The sequence below is a fragment of the Polypterus senegalus genome, chromosome 2 (genome assembly GCF_016835505.1).
Source record: "Polypterus senegalus isolate Bchr_013 chromosome 2, ASM1683550v1, whole genome shotgun sequence".
Taxonomy (NCBI): domain Eukaryota; kingdom Metazoa; phylum Chordata; class Cladistia; order Polypteriformes; family Polypteridae; genus Polypterus; species Polypterus senegalus.
Window position 1 is genome coordinate 262,968,379 of NC_053155.1, and position 17,216 is coordinate 262,985,594.

The 17,216-nt window shown below is 38.3% G+C and overlaps 1 protein-coding gene across 1 annotated transcript in view; it reads right to left on the reverse strand.

Annotated features, from left to right (window-relative positions):
- LOC120523819 (sacsin-like) overlaps positions 1 to 15,884 on the reverse strand; it is an 85,437-nt gene extending 69,553 nt beyond the window's left edge. The window contains exon 1 of the mRNA XM_039745448.1: positions 15,409 to 15,884. Coding sequence (XP_039601382.1) covers positions 15,409 to 15,431 — 23 coding nt within the window. The 5' untranslated portion in view covers positions 15,432 to 15,884. The remainder of the gene's footprint in view (positions 1 to 15,408) is intronic.
- Positions 15,885 to 17,216: the final 1,332 nt, after the last annotated feature.

Sequence of the window (17,216 nt, forward strand, 5' to 3'; positions counted from 1 at the left end):
GTTTCCCACAACAAAAAAAAATTAAGAAGTGTGTGCTATGTCCTGCACATGTCTATTTCAGGTTTGGGCGGATGGAGCGCTCTCTGCAGACCACAATATATAAATAAATAAAACAATAACAACACTTTTTGGCTTAAGTAAAGATTTGGGTTATTCTATAACATGCAAGCATATATTAAGAGACTATTTTGGTGTAATATTACTGCTCACAAATTGAATCTTATAACATGAAATAAAAGTATTTTTGAAATTAAATAGCCACATGCTTGAAATGAATACAGGTTAAAGTTAAAATTAACAACAGGATATACTATTTTTGTTTTGCGCCCTCCCCCACTAACCTATCGGGGGAGCTTTAGATTCATGAAAAAAGTCAGTATTCGGTTTTCAATGGATCTCAACTATTTAGGAGCCCCAGTACCAAAAACATTAATATCTTGTTGAGTGTTTGTGTCTGTGTGTGTATGCCTGTGTGTCACAGTTTCTTGAGGATGGTGTAGAGCTAAAATGGCTAGACGGAGCAATACAAAACTCGAAACTTAAACCTGCTATGAGATGATGATGTGCTGATTAGTTTTTGAGCCAAGTAGTGCAAGAGAAAGAGGCACTCTAGGGGAACCCTCAAATACCGTAATTCCGTAAATAATTATGAATTCTTCTTATTAATTGCTATCGTAGTGACCTTTTTTATGATCAAAAATATCAGCATCAGAGCAGTAAATAATTACTGAAATGTTACAGAATAGTTTGTGTAACTTGGTTCGTAGCAGGCAAAGCCTATACTGACGCTCACATTCTAATTTTTTGATTCTTGCATTTTTTAAATATTATCATGAGATAACTGTGCTCTGTCACAGTCAAATTATACGTTTCATATATTAAGTAACTATAAAGAAAACTGCTTTATATTGTGTTCATGTGAACATTTTTAAAGACTAAATCAAACTAATAATTTGTGACAAAAACTAAAAGTTAATTTCTGAAAAACAAAATAAAATCTATAAACTAGAACAGAAAGATAGAACTAAAACTAAAAAAAACCCCATAAAACTAGAAAAACAGTGATAGCAAGTGTAGGAACTTCATTTTCTTTATAAACTTAATATTTGCTTAGATTTGAGTGATGCATGAGGTTATAAATTATACTAGTAGAACCAAAGTGCTGGTAAACAGTTATGAGACAACAATAAGTAATAGAATGCAAAGCGTAGACCAGAAAGAAGAAAAAGAATTGGCAATGAGGTTTAGCTGTGACACTGGATAACTATGGGTGATGTTTAAATCAGGTGTGGCTTTGATACTAGAAGCAAGAAGCTAACAAAGCAAAACAAAAACAAATACAGCTAAAACTACTGGCATATACATGTATTGTTTGCTTCCAGGAAATAGCTAAGCAGGTGAAGAAAATTAAGTAGTACAGCACTGCCAACAAAATAATAGGATAAGTATACTTGCTCCTCATTTTTATCCTAAGAAGTAGAAATAGGCCTATAATATATATTGGGAACTCGACTACAATAGTCAGACCAACAGCTACAATCTTCACACAGATATTGTCAATGTCAATTTATTTATAGAGCACATCTAAAACAACATCAGTAATGCTGTAGTCAAAGTGCTTTACAAGAAAATAAACAATAAACACAAATAAAATATACTGAATAAAATACAATACAAACATAATACAAACCAGCAGTAAATTGAAACAAAGAAATGACTATGAGAAAGGAACCATCAGTATCATTGAAGGTCATGGAAAGCTAGAGAATGGAAATGCGTCTTCAATCTTGTTTTAAACCATCCAATTGAAGGTAATGAACTTAACAGGCGAGGTGCAGCATCTGCAAAAGCCCCATCCCTCTTAGTTTTGCACTTTGCATGCAGGACAACAAGAGACAACAACTGACCGGTAGATCTAAGCTCTCTAGGTGGCTGGTGTATAATACACAATTCAGATAAATACGTGGGAGCATATCCCTGTATTGATTTAAAAAAACAGCAGCACAATTTTAAAATCAACTAAAACTGACAGGTATCCAGTGTAAAGAGGCTATAATTGGAGATACAGAATCAAACTTTCTTGTCTCAACCAAAAACAGGAAGAGGTATTCTGAACCAAATGCAACATGTGTATCAGGGATTTTCTGATCCCAGACTACAACAAGTTGCAGAAATCAAGCCGAGAAAAGATGAAAGCATGGGTAACATTTTAAAGATCCCTAGGAGATAAAAAAGGCTTAACCTTGGCTAAAAGACAAAGCTGGAAAAAGCAACTCTTGACCATAGACTTTATTTGTTTCTCAAAAGAGAGGCTACTATTAGAAATAACCCCAAGATTCTGAATGTGGTGTTTACAAAAGTCAGCAAAAGATGAGTTCAAAACTAGTTTGAGCTTTGGCAGGGGGACAAGCTATCAGCACTTCTGTTTTGAAGGTGTTTAAGAATAACCTAAGTAATACTAAACCACCCACACTTTTTCTACTATTATAAGTTGACAAATTCAAACAACTGTCAGAACAATTCCAGTTTGAACATAGGTTATTAGATGCCTAATCCAAATGTATAGGAGGGTATGTGCTCACCAAGGTTTATTACAGTATACATTAAAACTGCAATCTTTGTATAAATGAGTGTTAATGATTTGAAGCAAATACATTGTGGAGTGTCTAGCACACCATGTGAAAAAAGGTCTGGCAGTCTCAGATGTCAAGAAAGTCATGCTGATAAAAAGGCTGAATAAAAGTTAAAGTGTGAAGGATGAGGAAATGTATAAACACATTCAAAATGTAAAGAAACCTTCACATAAAAAGACAAACCTCAATAAAACAGATTTGGCAATATGAGGGAAAAGAAATAAAGTGCCTAAAAGGGACTGGCTTCTTTTCAGCTGCTTGCACAGAATGACACAAGCTGTCAAGTCATTTGAGTAACACCTGTACATAAATAAAAGCATGAACTTTCAAATAGTTACACTAGATACCATGCCAAACTTTTTTTTTTGCAATTTTGTCCAAGCCAAAAGAGTTTATAAGCCTTTAATGGTACTTACAAAAGCCAACAGCATTCTGAAACTTTTAAAAGTAGTTGTACTCAAAACAGACTCTTTAAAAACATTCACACTCAGTCTGAGTTTTCAAATGTGTTAATGGCATTCTTGTTCACCTAACATATGCACTATTTTTTCATAAAATAAAAATGGGCAAAAATGGAAGCCAAGGAATGTCTGTTATAGCAGCTGGACTAATTTAAAAAAAAATTAAAAAGAAAGTACTCAAAATAATGTGCACAGCAGAGCAGTCTTTTTTTGGCTTTGTGATAGTAACGGAGATAACAACTAGAAAAGTGTGTGAAGGATTGCACTGGGAGCTGTTTTATGTCAATGATCTTGTATTGATAGTAAAAAGTAAAGCGCAATTAAAGGACAAGCTTAACTGAAAGTGAAAGGTTCGAGGTGTGGAAGAGGTAGGTGCATGACTCCTGTATGTGGCAAATACATTAGAATTATTCTGAAAAACTAAATTATATTCATGTAGAGATATAAAGGGTAATCTGCAGGTAGTGAATGCAACCATTGTAGAAAATGTGTGGGAGGGTGCAGAATGTGACAATAAATTAATAATGCTATTCAAATATATTCTTTCCTGATGTAAACATTAATTTGTAGTTCTCCATAATATTTAAGATAATATAATGGAAAAAGTGCTATTACATTTTCAAATACAGTACAAAATGCTACTTGGAGAGAAACCAAAAAAGATGCAAACATCAACAAATGTTAGCTACATACTACAACTAGCTAAGCAACTTGGTTTGAATTAAATTCACATAAAAATATATAAAGGAATACTCCACCTAAAAATTATCATTTTTGTATCTACTACTTACTCCACATTGTTCATAGTGATGTTTCATAGAGAAGAGAGTTAGCAAAATTCCTTATACTAGCCAACCCGTGGTGTACCATACGCCGCATAATCTGGCCGGTTTTTTAATGATTTTTAAGCACAGGGAGAAAATAAACATTTGAAAAATCGGTAATGTAATAAATCAGCAAGAAAAGCAACATTATAACAATGCACGGAACGAACCAACACACAATCGTCCGTGACTGAAAACTGGCGGACCGCCATCCCTCATGTGCCCACCTCCAACTCGTCACTTGAGTCGTTGTCATCTTTGCACAGTCCAGATGCACCTGTGACTCACGTAGACTTTCTGTGTTCCTGCAGGAGCATCTAAGAAGACGCATGTTTGTCGCGGATGCGAATTGCTGTATGTAGCGTGTAGAACAGTTTGCTATGGTGCACGCAGTCGTGCGTCGTAACCGAAAACTCAGTTTTTAAAGACTGCTTACTTCATTGTGTTTTAACCTCAGTTGTAAAGGATTGTTTTAAGGATCCCATGGGATACCCCTCGCAAACCGTTTTACACGCTGCATATGGCGATTTACCTCCGTGAGAAACATGCCTCTATGAACAGTCAACATGGCTTGGGGGTGCCAGGAGTTGGTGGGCGTGGCTCCTTCCTGCGTGCGCCATAGGTGTCTTACTTGTCGGCGGCTCAGTGAATCCACGTCCCTTCCGGTGTGCTTTCCATGGTTGTCTTGCCTTAGTGAATTATATATATAGATAGATAATGCAGGGCTTTAAATCAGTGCAGGATTGCAGGTTTCCCATACATTTTTAGTTATTCTCACACAACCAGTGTTTGCTATGCAAGAATTTCCCACAGAATTTCTTGATAAAAAATGTCTCTATCAGGTTGTAAACAGATTTTTTTGACTTTGTCAAGCTATGAATTTTATCTATAGTTAATTTATTTCTTAGAATTTATTTTATGATTTTATTGTTTAGGCTTTATAATGCATTAGGGATGTCACAAGCTTTTATGTCTGTCACATCTGTTTAGCAGGGCATAGACACAGCTACTCGGCACATGTTAATGTTAGAAGGCTACATATTGTGCAAAAATAATGCACAAATAAAATATCCAGATTAAACAACTAAGGACTATTTACTGAATTCATATTTAGTTTTACTACATTACTTGCTTTCTGACGTTTGTCTATACAGTGGAACCTCAAGATACGAACACCTCTGTATACAAGAAATTCAAGATACAAGGAAAAAGTATGAGCGAAAAATTCGGATCTAAATACGAGCATTGGCTCGCGTAACGAGCCAGGCTGTGGGTATGTGTGACGCGTTTCCCGATCCGCCATTTACTCAGGGATTCACCCAAGCCGACGCTGCCAGCCCGTCAGCTCACTCAGTGTTCCTCGTTCTCCCGTAGCGTAAGGATCTACGCGTTTGTGATTTCATTGTTTCGCTGTAGCAGTTCGCTGTATAAGCGTATCCAAAAATATCGCGGACATGCAGACGGAGAATAGGAGACGATTGCGAGAGAGAGAGAGAGAGAGAGAGCGAGAGAGATAAGGAGAGAGAGAGAGAGAGAGATGCGTGCGCGAGCGAGAGAGATAAGGAGAGAGAGACGCACACGAGAGAGAACCATCAGCTCAGTTATGATCACATGACGCTCAGCAGACAAAGTGTATCCATACTACCCATATTGCAAGACATCGCACGTTTTATCAAGTCAAAATTAATTAAAAAATTTAGCTCGTCTTGCAAAACACTCGTAAACCAAGTTACTCACAAACCGAGGTTCCACTTGTATATATTATTTATCAGTGTTATTCGTTAGGAAAATTGATTTTTATGTTGATATTTTTGGGGGTGCGGAACAAATTAACTGGATTTCCATTATTTTCAATGGGGAAGTTTGTTCTAGATACGAGAAATTCGCTATACAAGCTCAGTGCTGGAACGAATTAAACTCGTATCTCGAGGTTCCACTGTATTTGAATGTTGATTCAAACTGAATAAACGCATATTAGATTGACTTTCTTGGACTAATCTACCCTGTTCTGACACTCTCAAGTAGTCACTACTCAGTACCAATCATTACTTCCCTACAATTTTCTAGCATTTTGCCAGTGTATTGCACTATGCATATGCAATACCTGGGGCCTCACGCATAACGCGTGCATAGAATTCTCATTATAACATGACGTAAGCACAAAAGCGGAAATGTACTTACGCACAAAAAAATCCAGATACATAAATCTGTGTGTTTGCCAACTTCCACGTTCTTCCGCTACATAAATCCCGGTCAGCGTGGAAATTAACGCACATGCACGTGCCTGCTGCCCCACCCCAACTCCTCCCAGAATTATGCCTCTTTGAATATGCAAATCAATATAAATAGCCCTTAAGCTCAGTGTTCTGTGAAAAGGCAATGGCAAAAGTATGAGGAAAAATAGAAGAATCTCAGTGAATACCAAGTGGAGGCAAGGAAAAACGTACTATTTGTTGGTTAAAACAGTGGTATAAACAACAAGAGGAAGTTGATCGAGTGACAGCGTGTTGGAAAAACTCAAAAGCTCAAGTTCACAAAGTCACACAGTGCCAAAATAAAAAAAAAAAAGAAATTGTCACATATCAAAGTCTCTGTGAAAAGGGGAGTCATAGCCCACCATCTGAGTGTCATATGAAAGCTTATTAGGGTACAGAGAAAAAAAAGGAACACAGTGTGAAAAAAACACAAAATGTCAACTTTAATCTCTAAATTTCCACTTTAATCACGTAGTTTATTTTGTCATTAAAGTATATCATAAACTTCATCTTAAAATCGTTTAATTTACTAGTTTCTCAAATCCCATCGTAACTAAAGTAGCACGTTAAATGCTTTGTTTTGTATTTGATCTTCTATGTGCTCTATGTGCGTGAACCACTATGTGCTTCCGTTCTTTCTCTTCCTCCAACAGGACACAGAATCCATTACATTTGTGATATTACAGCTCTCTAAATAATTAAAATACTGAGAAGTATATGTGATATCATTTTCATGATGATAGGAGTTAAAGCATGTTATTAAACATGAGAACACGGTGGCACAGTGATTGTTCATGTCTTACGCAAGTTGCCTGCTGCACGACCTTCGATGAAATGCTTTATTGCAGCAGTATTGTCTTTTTCAAACGTACTAACCCCCAATTCCTGTCCTTACTTTTCTTTCTCCAAATACCCAATCGCCACACAATCAGCTCTGTAATAGATGTTAAGCCATCTGTAAGCTCTGAACACCGATTCTTCAAAACTTTTAAAGAACATTGAAATATCTTTGTAATATTTAATTATTCTATCCATCTATCCTTCCAGTGTCGCGCCAGCCACAGCAAGAATACAGCGCAAGGCAGGAACGAAGCTCAAATTACTCGCTAGCACTGCGGCACCGTGTACTTAAAGTTAAAGTTTTATCTGTATAATATAATAAATATATTTTGCTGCATTTCATCTTAAAAATGATATTGTCATCATATGTAAATATGCGCTTTATAAAGTGACTCAGGTTGTGCAATATTATGACTGCATCATAAGTACAATTACCTCACTGTAAACTTGCAAGTACAAACAGTTCTACAAGGAGCACTTGATGGACTGATTGAGTGCGTGTATAGTTCTTGGGAAGAAACTGTGAACCGCAAGGTTCGAACATGAAAGGCTCTGAAGTGTTTGCCGGATGAGACCAGTTCAAATAGCGAATGGCTAAGGCAGCATGTGCTTGATGCTGTATACCGATAATTCTCTTTCCAATCAGCTGCTGTACTCCTATGATTTACACTCAGATACAGTGACATACAGTAAATACTCCGAGTGGTGCAGTGAGAGTAATATGGAAAAAGATGGTCCGATGTGGCAACCCCTAACGGGAGCAGCTGAAAGAAGAAGAAGAAGGTGCAGTGCGAGTAACAACACTAAAGCAGTTATTGTATTTAGAATTGTTTGACCATTCTGTGGACCATTATATTGTTACAGGTTAATTACAATCAGATGCATTAAACTAATAAACAATATGTGATTAATTTCAGTGCATTTATAAAGCTGTGTCAAGGATGTGGATCTGAAAAAGAAAGGGAAACCACACAGGAACAGTAGCACTGCTTTGACGCTGGGTGCTGCCAGTCTGCTAAATCAAGTGCAGAATTTGCATATGACAGGGTATGAGCTACCATGGAAATGTGCGTGGCTTTACGCCAAGTTTAGGTTTATACATCGCAATTTGAACATGGAAACGTTCTTACGCAACATTTCTGCGCGTACGCACCGTTTATACATGAGGCCCCTGGTGACTATGTTTTGACAGTATAGGACTCTAGCAAACCAAATTAACATTTAGAGATATCTAAAAATTGTACTTTAAGATATCTGGAAATGCACTCAAGGTTTGTTAAAATGAATTACGTAAATACATCTATTTCAAAATGTTGTCTTAAACCATCTTAAGATATCTCAAATAGATTTCAAATATCTTGAAATGATTGTCTCTTCATTTCGAGATATCTCAAATGCATTTCAAGGTATCTCAAATGCAGTTTAAAATTTTGTGAAATACATTGCTGTGCAGTTGAGATATCTCAAATATACTTTGAAAATGTTGTAAAACTTATCCCAAAATGCCAAAAAATGAAGGCCATGCTTCCCACCTCTAGACCCAGCTGGCTGAGACCAAGTGTTCAGAAAAAGAAAAAGAAGATGTCAAAAAATCAAAAAGAAATCCACAAAAGTCCTTACCAAATGATGCTTCAAAAACAATACTCAGTGCCAATCTGGAGGACATGACCCTGTGTCTGGAAATATATAGGCAGAGAGCGGTGTTGCAGCTGTACATCATTGTGACCCTGCCCAGTGAAACGCTACCTTAATGTGACAGAGCTCATAACTAAATACATTAACACAACAAATAAACAAAACAAAACAATACAGGGTGAATCAAAATTATGTTAACACTAATGGTATTGCTACATACATACTTATATACAATTTTCGTGGGCAATTTATGTACCAGATATGGTACATGTGTTAAACATGATGGAGAACACGTTGGGACATTCCTGTAAATCATCTTGCACATATGAAGTATGTTTTGTGAATAAATTGTTTCCACCATTCAAATGTTAACATAATTGTGACTCACCCTGTATTCAAAGCATAAATACAAAATAATATGCATTTAACAAATCTGCTGATAGCATTAAATTCCTGGCTAAATCAAAACAGAGATATCTGGAAACATAATTCAAGATATGTCAAATTTATTTCCTGTAAATTGCATATGCTTTCCAAGGGATATCCCGTGTATTTTAAGATATCTTGCAATGCATTTGAGTTAACATTATATTAGCATATATTCAAAGTTAGACTTTACAAGAAATAATTGCGAAGTTTTGTAAAAATTGATGCAGTGGTTTTTGTGTGATGCTCCAACAGACAGAAATTCAGTTTTATATGCTGTAGAGATAACAATAAGAATAAGATTCTAAATAAACAAAGCTCCATTGATTAGGAGCGATTTCAATAAGGAACACTACTGACCTGTTGCTGCCATCTAGCAGATATGTAAAGCTATTAATTTGGTATTTATTTTCACTGATAATGGCAAGTTTTAGTTAGGCTATCAGTTTTTACTCTTTTCTAAACATTTATATGGAGAAAATCTAAACTTTTATTAGCATATATTCTAAGACAGACCACTGGAAATAACTGCAAAGTTTTGTTGAAACAAGTGCCTGTGGTTTTCAAATGAAGCTCTAACAGACAGTAAATTGTATATAAAGTATATAGAAGAGGAAGATATATTGGTTAGCAAAAGATGTTGAATGATGCATTTATTCTGTTCTTTAACTTTACTACAATGACACCTTTTAAGAATAAGCAATACTATGGATGGTCAACTGTCAAATATCAGAACTAATATAAAGAGCAAGGCTTTGAAGATGTATGCTACTGCATCTTTACTGTTTCTGAAGGCTGTGCACTCCGTTACCACCAGATGACCACAGCATATTCCCATTTTATCGCAATTTCACTGACACCACCATATAATATTTTTTGTTGGTGGAAAACAAAGGTGGTGAAGTGTACATTCAAGGCAATATCCTTATGAAACAAACCTATGCAAATCAACTGAGCTAGCTGTAGACTTTCATATATCATCACCCCAGTCCGTGTGATATTTTGTACTGAAAAAATTAAAACAATAGAATGACATTTGATTTCTAAATACTAAATCAAAGAATTAGCCACATATTCTTTTCTTGATGTCTTTTCCCCCACAAACTATTGAATGGGGACCCATTTACAAATTTTACTTGACGAACTGTCTTAAATTTGTCAATTTTCTGTTAGTGGGTAGTTTCTTCTTTTTTTTTTTTTTTTTTTTGAAATTTTATTAATTTTATTGCAATCATTCCATACAAATCAATACATTTTTACAAAAAGTAGGGGTTGAGAACAAGTCGACCCCCACCCATGAGAGACAGAGCATGGCCAATGGAGTAAAACTTAAGGCTTGTAAACATACCTAAATTGATGAGTTTAATAAGCCAATAGAGATGAATGGAGAAGAAAAAGAAATACAGAAATAATTGATTCCTCTGTGCTTTAAGAGCTTATTCTAAAATATTACTGATTAGATCCTGCCATGTTTTGAAAAAAATCTGTACAGATCCTCTAACTAAGTATTTGATTTTTTCCAATTTCAAATAGTATAAAACATCGGTTTCCCACTGACTTAAAAGAGGAGAGTTAACTAGTGGGTAGTTTCAACAAAATCACAGTATACCTAATTTAGAATGTATCTCATCTCTGGTACAGGCATAACACATTAAGAAATTGTTCATAGCTATGAAGTCTGATTTCCTACAGATAATTAAGTCAAAACCAAGAAAGAAGCAAAAATATTGTTGCAAGAACGATTAGAATGAGAATTTAATTGGAGTCTATAAAAGATCAAGGATAATAGAAAATTTCCTTAAAGGTTCTCTGAAGACAACTAAGATATGAACTAACCACTGTCTTGCAACTGTGCAGGTGTCACATACCTTTACATTTATTCACACAGTGAAATCAACTGGGAACCAATATGAGGCTGATTTCCAATTTTCACCCAGCACATCCACAGATAGGCTCTAATGGCTTCTTAAGTCCATAATTGAATAAGTATATTTGTGATTGAAAAATGATAGACTGAAAGAAACTCTTGTTAAGTATGAGCTGGGTGGTTACTTTCTTCTAATTAATAGTCAAAAGAATACCTGTATAAAATACCCTTCCATTTTCAGTCTCATTTCATCTTGTTTAGAGTAGTGGAGTGGGGTAGCAGAAGATTACCTAACAGTAAAGCAAAAACCAGCCCAATGTCAGTCCACTGCCAGACACACATCTAAAATCATTTGTACAGGGATGATGTAAACTTGTTGATCAACCTTAAACACATACATTTAGAGTGGAGGAGGAAACCAAAACGACCTGGATCATTGAAACTGAAACCTAACATAACATACTCAAACCTTCTTAATTCATTTCAGTTGCTCAGGAGAGCAGAGTTCATCCCAGTAAAATCATGGGTAAGGCAGCCAATCAATTAAAACATAACATACTTAAATAAATTGTAAGGGATGTCAAGAGGTGAGCAATCTGTTAAATCACATCAAGATTATGAGATTCTTGACTATATAAATATTGATTAATAAAACCAGGATGTATGGACTATACAGTGATACACTGAATGTATGGCTGCAGTATAAATTCTTGAAAATATCAACACTGCTTTACAAGCTGCAAAAATCTGCCAAGCTCTCCGGGTCTTCAACTAACTAACTAGCCACCAGCATGACAGTGCGGTGGTTAGTGCTGCTGCCTTACAGAGTACCAGAGTCCTAGTGTCAAACACTGGCCCTAAAATTATCTTTGCGGAGTTTGAATCATTCCTGTGTAAATTTCCTTTCACTTGCCCATCTTCCAAAATTGTGTTTCTAAGGTGCATGTGCTCAGTGGACTTATGTCCCTTTCAAACAAACATTCTGATGCAGCTGGGACAGTCTCAGTTCCCTTTAAACACTGAACTGCAACGAGTGAATATATAAAATAAACAGATTAACAAATGGACTAGCTGTGTGTAAACATAAGCAACCACTTATCCTGCTTGTGCTCCAGTTGTAAAAGAAAATGTAAAAAGTTGTACTTTGCACTTATAATGCATAAGTCAGTAGTAGTATTACTATGTATTATTGGCAGTAGTATTTTAGTATAATCTGTTCATTTTGTACAAATCCACCTTTATTGATTACTATGAAATACCTGGGCAATATCTATATATATAATTCACTAAGGCAAGACAACCATGGAAAGCACGCCGGAAGGCGTGGATTCACTAAGCTGCCGACAAGTGAGACGCCTATGGCGCACGCAGGAAGGAGCCACGCCCACCAACTCCAAGACCATTGGATACGACGACAACTCACAGAGTCACGCCCACCGACAACACAGAAAAAACGGCGTCATTTATATTCGTCTGTCGTAGAGGTCACATGCAGCTCCGACCCACGCTGACTGTTAATAGAGGCATGTTTCTCACGGAGGTGAATCGCCATATGGAGCGTGTAAAACGGTTTGCGAGGGGTATCCCATGGGATCCCTAAAACATTCCTTTACAACTGAGGTTAAAACACAATGAAGTGAGCAGTCTTTAAAAAACGAGTTTTCGGTTATGACGCACGGCCGCGTGCACCATAGCAACTGTTTTACACGCTACATACAGCAATTCGCATCCGCAACAAACATGCATCTTCTTAGATGCTCCTGCACTTTGTACACACCTCCCTCCCACCTCGCTACCACCGTGGTCGGGTGTCTTGGTGGATTATATATAGAAAGGCAGCCAAAACCGCACAGAGCAATGAAAAGTCTACGTGAGTCGCAGGTGCATCTGGACTGTACAAAGACGACAATGACTCGAGTGACGAGTTGGAGGTGGGCACATGAGCAGGCAGTGTATACTGAATGAAAAATCAGCAGACTAGCATGACGGAGGGAGCGGAGTGGACGTCCTTCTCCTCTCCTCCCGTTCCACCCTCCGCGCCTGAGTGCCGCACGGATGATTGTGTGTTGGTTCGTTCCGTGCATTGGTTAAAACCCAATGAAGGAAGCAGTCTTTAAAAACCAATAAGCCCTGTGCCTCTGTTTCATTACCGTCTCACCTGCTTCACCAATGCAGGCCCTGCAACAGTCGAGACGCTCTCTCAGCAGCTGACCATCTCTGTGCCTGACCGGTTCACACAGAGGCACCACATGACAAGGCGGTGTGTATGCTTCGAGAACGAGGGTGGACGCGACAGGACTATCTAAAAAGAGGCACGTTTGTCATGGATGTAAATTGCTGTATGCAGCGTGTAAAACAATTTGTTGCGAATGTGAATCGCTGTATGCATCGTGTAAAAAGCTGTATTGTATGTTGCCCTCTCCAGAGTTACATCTTTTCATTCACCTACAGTCGTATACACAATGACGTGAGCAGTCTTTAATAACCGAGTTTTCGGTTACAACGCACAGCCGCGTTCACCATTGCAAACTGTTTTACACATTACATACAGCACTTCGCATCCGCGACAAACATGCGTCTTCTTAGATGCTCCTGCAATTTGTACACACCTCCCTCCCACTTCGCTGCTACCGTGGCCGGGTGTCTCGGTGGATTATATATAGAAAGGCAGCCAAAACCGCACAGAGCAATGTAAACTCTACGTGAGTCACAGGTGCATCTGGACTGTGTAAAGATGACAACGACTCGAGTGACGAGTTGGAGGTGGGCACATGAGCAGGCAGTGCATACTGGACGAGAAATCAGCAGACTAGCATGACGGACGGAGCGAGTGGATGTCCTTCTCCTCTCCTCCCGTTCCACCCTCCGTGCCTGAGCGCCGCACAAACGATTGTGTGTTGGTTCGTTCCGTGCATTATTACAATGTTGCTTTTCTTGCTGATTTATTACATTACGGATTTTTCAAATGTTAATTTTCTCCCTGTGCTTAAAAATTATTAAAAAACCGGCCTGATTATGCGGCGTATGGTACGCCGCGGGTTGGCTAGTGGCACAATAAATACCTATTTTTCCCTGCAGTTTTAAAATTCTAAGATTAAGTGCCTTTAGTTTGGATTATGCATGACTACTCACAAACACTAATAAAATTACAAATAAAATGTTAGGTTATATTGCAAAAACTGTTTAATGTAAATTGACAGACATTATGCTTAGACTATATTATGTACTACTTATCTAGAGTATTGTGTGCAGTTCTGGTCACCACACTAAAAGAAAGACATAGTAGCACTTGAAGCTATGCAAAGGAGAGCAACCAGGTACATCCCAGGCCTAAAGGGCATTTTCTAGTCCAATAGACTCAGAGAATTAAACTTTAATCTTGAACAGGGGACTGTGTTCCTCAAGTAAGAGGAAATACATTTAGAACTGAAGTCAGGAATCACTTCTTTACGCAGAGTTATGAGAATGTGGAACAAACAGTTGAACATGCAGTTGAAAGAGAAACCCTGAAAACCTTAAAAGAAGTATTTGGCTAAGATATCGGGGCAGCTTACCTATTATCTAAACAAATGAGCTTGATGGACTGAATGATCTCCTCTCATTTGTCAAATTTCGTATGTTCTCATATGGCATGTATATATAACCTTTTATGCCCATAATAAACAATAATTTAAAAATACAGAGTGTTTGTAAAATTACTTCTTTAGCTGTGAGACAGAAGTTGAGCAGTGCTGTGAATTGTAATCCAACTCCTCATGTCATTCAAATCAGCCTTGTGCCTCAAACCCTTTGCTACCAAGATCTGAAAATGAATGATTTTTAAAATCCCTTCATTGGGGGCAAAAAAAGTGAAATATGGCTAACTAAAAGTTTCACTTGGGAAATGACACCTGTCAGGTATCTAATGCCAGTGCACACACACACAAAGTATACTATGTAGTTGTTGGTTGGCTCTAAATCATGCTTACATGGGCCTGATGTTTGATGCTAAAATTCATCAAGTGCTCACTCAACGCTCATGGAAATGCTGGGCCATATGTGTGGTATTGTCTCTGCTGGGTGTTTACAGCGGCACTGTTCTGGACATGAGACAATAACACACATTCCTAGAGCAACGATGGGAATGTGACAGAACTGCATAAGATTCCTGGAAGGGCTCTGTCCATCCCTGCAACACTCCAATGTCACCATGCCTCATTTTATATTTTGACAGTAGGGGTCCTTCAGCCCCGTGACTGGAATTCCCCTGGGGTCAGCTTTAATGAGGTCACCCATCTCGTCTATAATGATAGGAAATGCAAAAAAATGAAAAGAAACAATCGTTTTCATTAGTCGGTCAGAAAGCCCACGACATTTTCGCAGATGGCAGCTAAACGGTGCAGCTGCTCCTGCCTTTATATTATAAAGAAAAACAAATTAATATAAATTTGAAGCGGAAGACGAAACACGTCAGGGTGGCGCCCTTACCTCTCCTCCTCCTGTGCTGCCATCGCTAACTTGCTGCTCGATGGCCCGGGCGTGCATTCATTCGGCGCCCTCTCCTCGTGCAGGGAGCGCAGAGCCCAGCTCCACCCGGAACGCCGCTGCAGACCGTTAGGCTCGTGACTCGCCTACTGCCGCGCCTCCTCATTCATTTCGTCCTTCAGTCCACAAGCGCTGCCGCGACGACCAGGTACAGTAAGCTGCAGTCTCTTCATAGGTTTCGCACTTTGCGTCCAATAACTCTGCCTGATGCTGCCCGTTACTTTATTCCCCCAGACACCAAGGATGTTGGTTTCTTAACTCCTCAGATATGCGTCTTGCCAATTTTTCTTCTTAGTCCTTCTTTTTCTGATACGTGCCAGGTTTTCAAAACCTGCATGTGTTGCACGGTCCTGAAAGAAAGACATGAGCGAGGGAAACGCATAAGGGAGGCATGCAGTCACGCAAGCCACTTCCTACCGTACAACTGTTTCTAATAATAAACGCTTAGCACTTCTATCCAAGCTGCGGATTTCTGCTTTGCAGCGGCTACCGCTTTGCATTCTGGTACTTGTAGGCCTGGAAGTGGCGAGTGTAAAATTGCTTTAAAGACGCAGTACAATAAACGAGTTCGATAAAGGAAATATGACAAGATCGCGTCCTAGAAGTACTGCACAAATCGTGTACAGTAATAACGGGTTCTAACTTAAATGAACTTATTTGATGATTGCACCACCTTGCCCTTCAACTTAATTTTATTAGCCGACGTGAATGCCGGTAAATCTGGTAGTCTCATTTATCAGGGGTGGCTATGACGGACAATGATTTCATACTCGTATTACAAAGATTCGATCTGTGATGAAGCCATCTGCGGCCGCAAGCAGCTACGAACGACAGCTGTTCTTGAAGTTATGAAAGCTCGGAGAAAAAGGCCGCACTTTGAGAAAGGAAACGGTAAGGGTGAAGTAAAGGTATGAAAGAAGGCTTTCAAGAAAACAGGAAGAAGGAGCGAATACCAAAGAATCTTATTTGTTTTGTTAAAACGGCTCACAATTTTAAATGTAAAGCACATTTCAAACACGTGTGTGGGCTAAAGTCATACAAATTTGACGTTGAACCGTAGGGGCGCACGATGGATTGCCAAATCCCTCTCACTTTCTTGACCTGCTTGCTGTCCAAATTTGGGGATATTGTGTTAACAGTGTACCTGAGGTTAAAATCAGCGACATGCTGGCATGGCGTTTAGACTGGCACCTCACGGTGCTTGAGGCTCCATTTCAATGCCTTGTAAAAACAACTGACACACGCTCTTGTTCACGCTGGTTTTCTCACAAAGTCCACAACTGCATCTCTAGGCGCTCAAACGCTAATGGATTTGGACAGATTGAGTGCCGAGAATAGCGGTGACATTAGCGTTAATAAACGCTAACTGGTTAATCGATCGAAGTCACGAAGAAACTGTTTACGATATAACAGGTCTATTATATCAATCCATCCTTCCATCTTCTAAACCCGCATTATCCTATTATCCCATATCTAGTCCAAAGGTTACAAATAAATCGGATTCTCTTTAAGATATTGCAATTAAAAGCACAGAGAAATTTGAAATTGTAGAAAAGTTAACGACCGATAATTAGAAACATTTTTTTGTAGGCAGACATAAGACGCAGAAACCCGTCAAACTAGAATAAAGGTCGAAGTTTAAAGGAGGGAAAACGGAACGATGACTAAGGTGCAATGGTGAAAGCAAAGTGTTAAAGTATTTTTAAATGAATTCATCTGGCACACAGCAAGTGGATAGTTTAGGTGCTGGA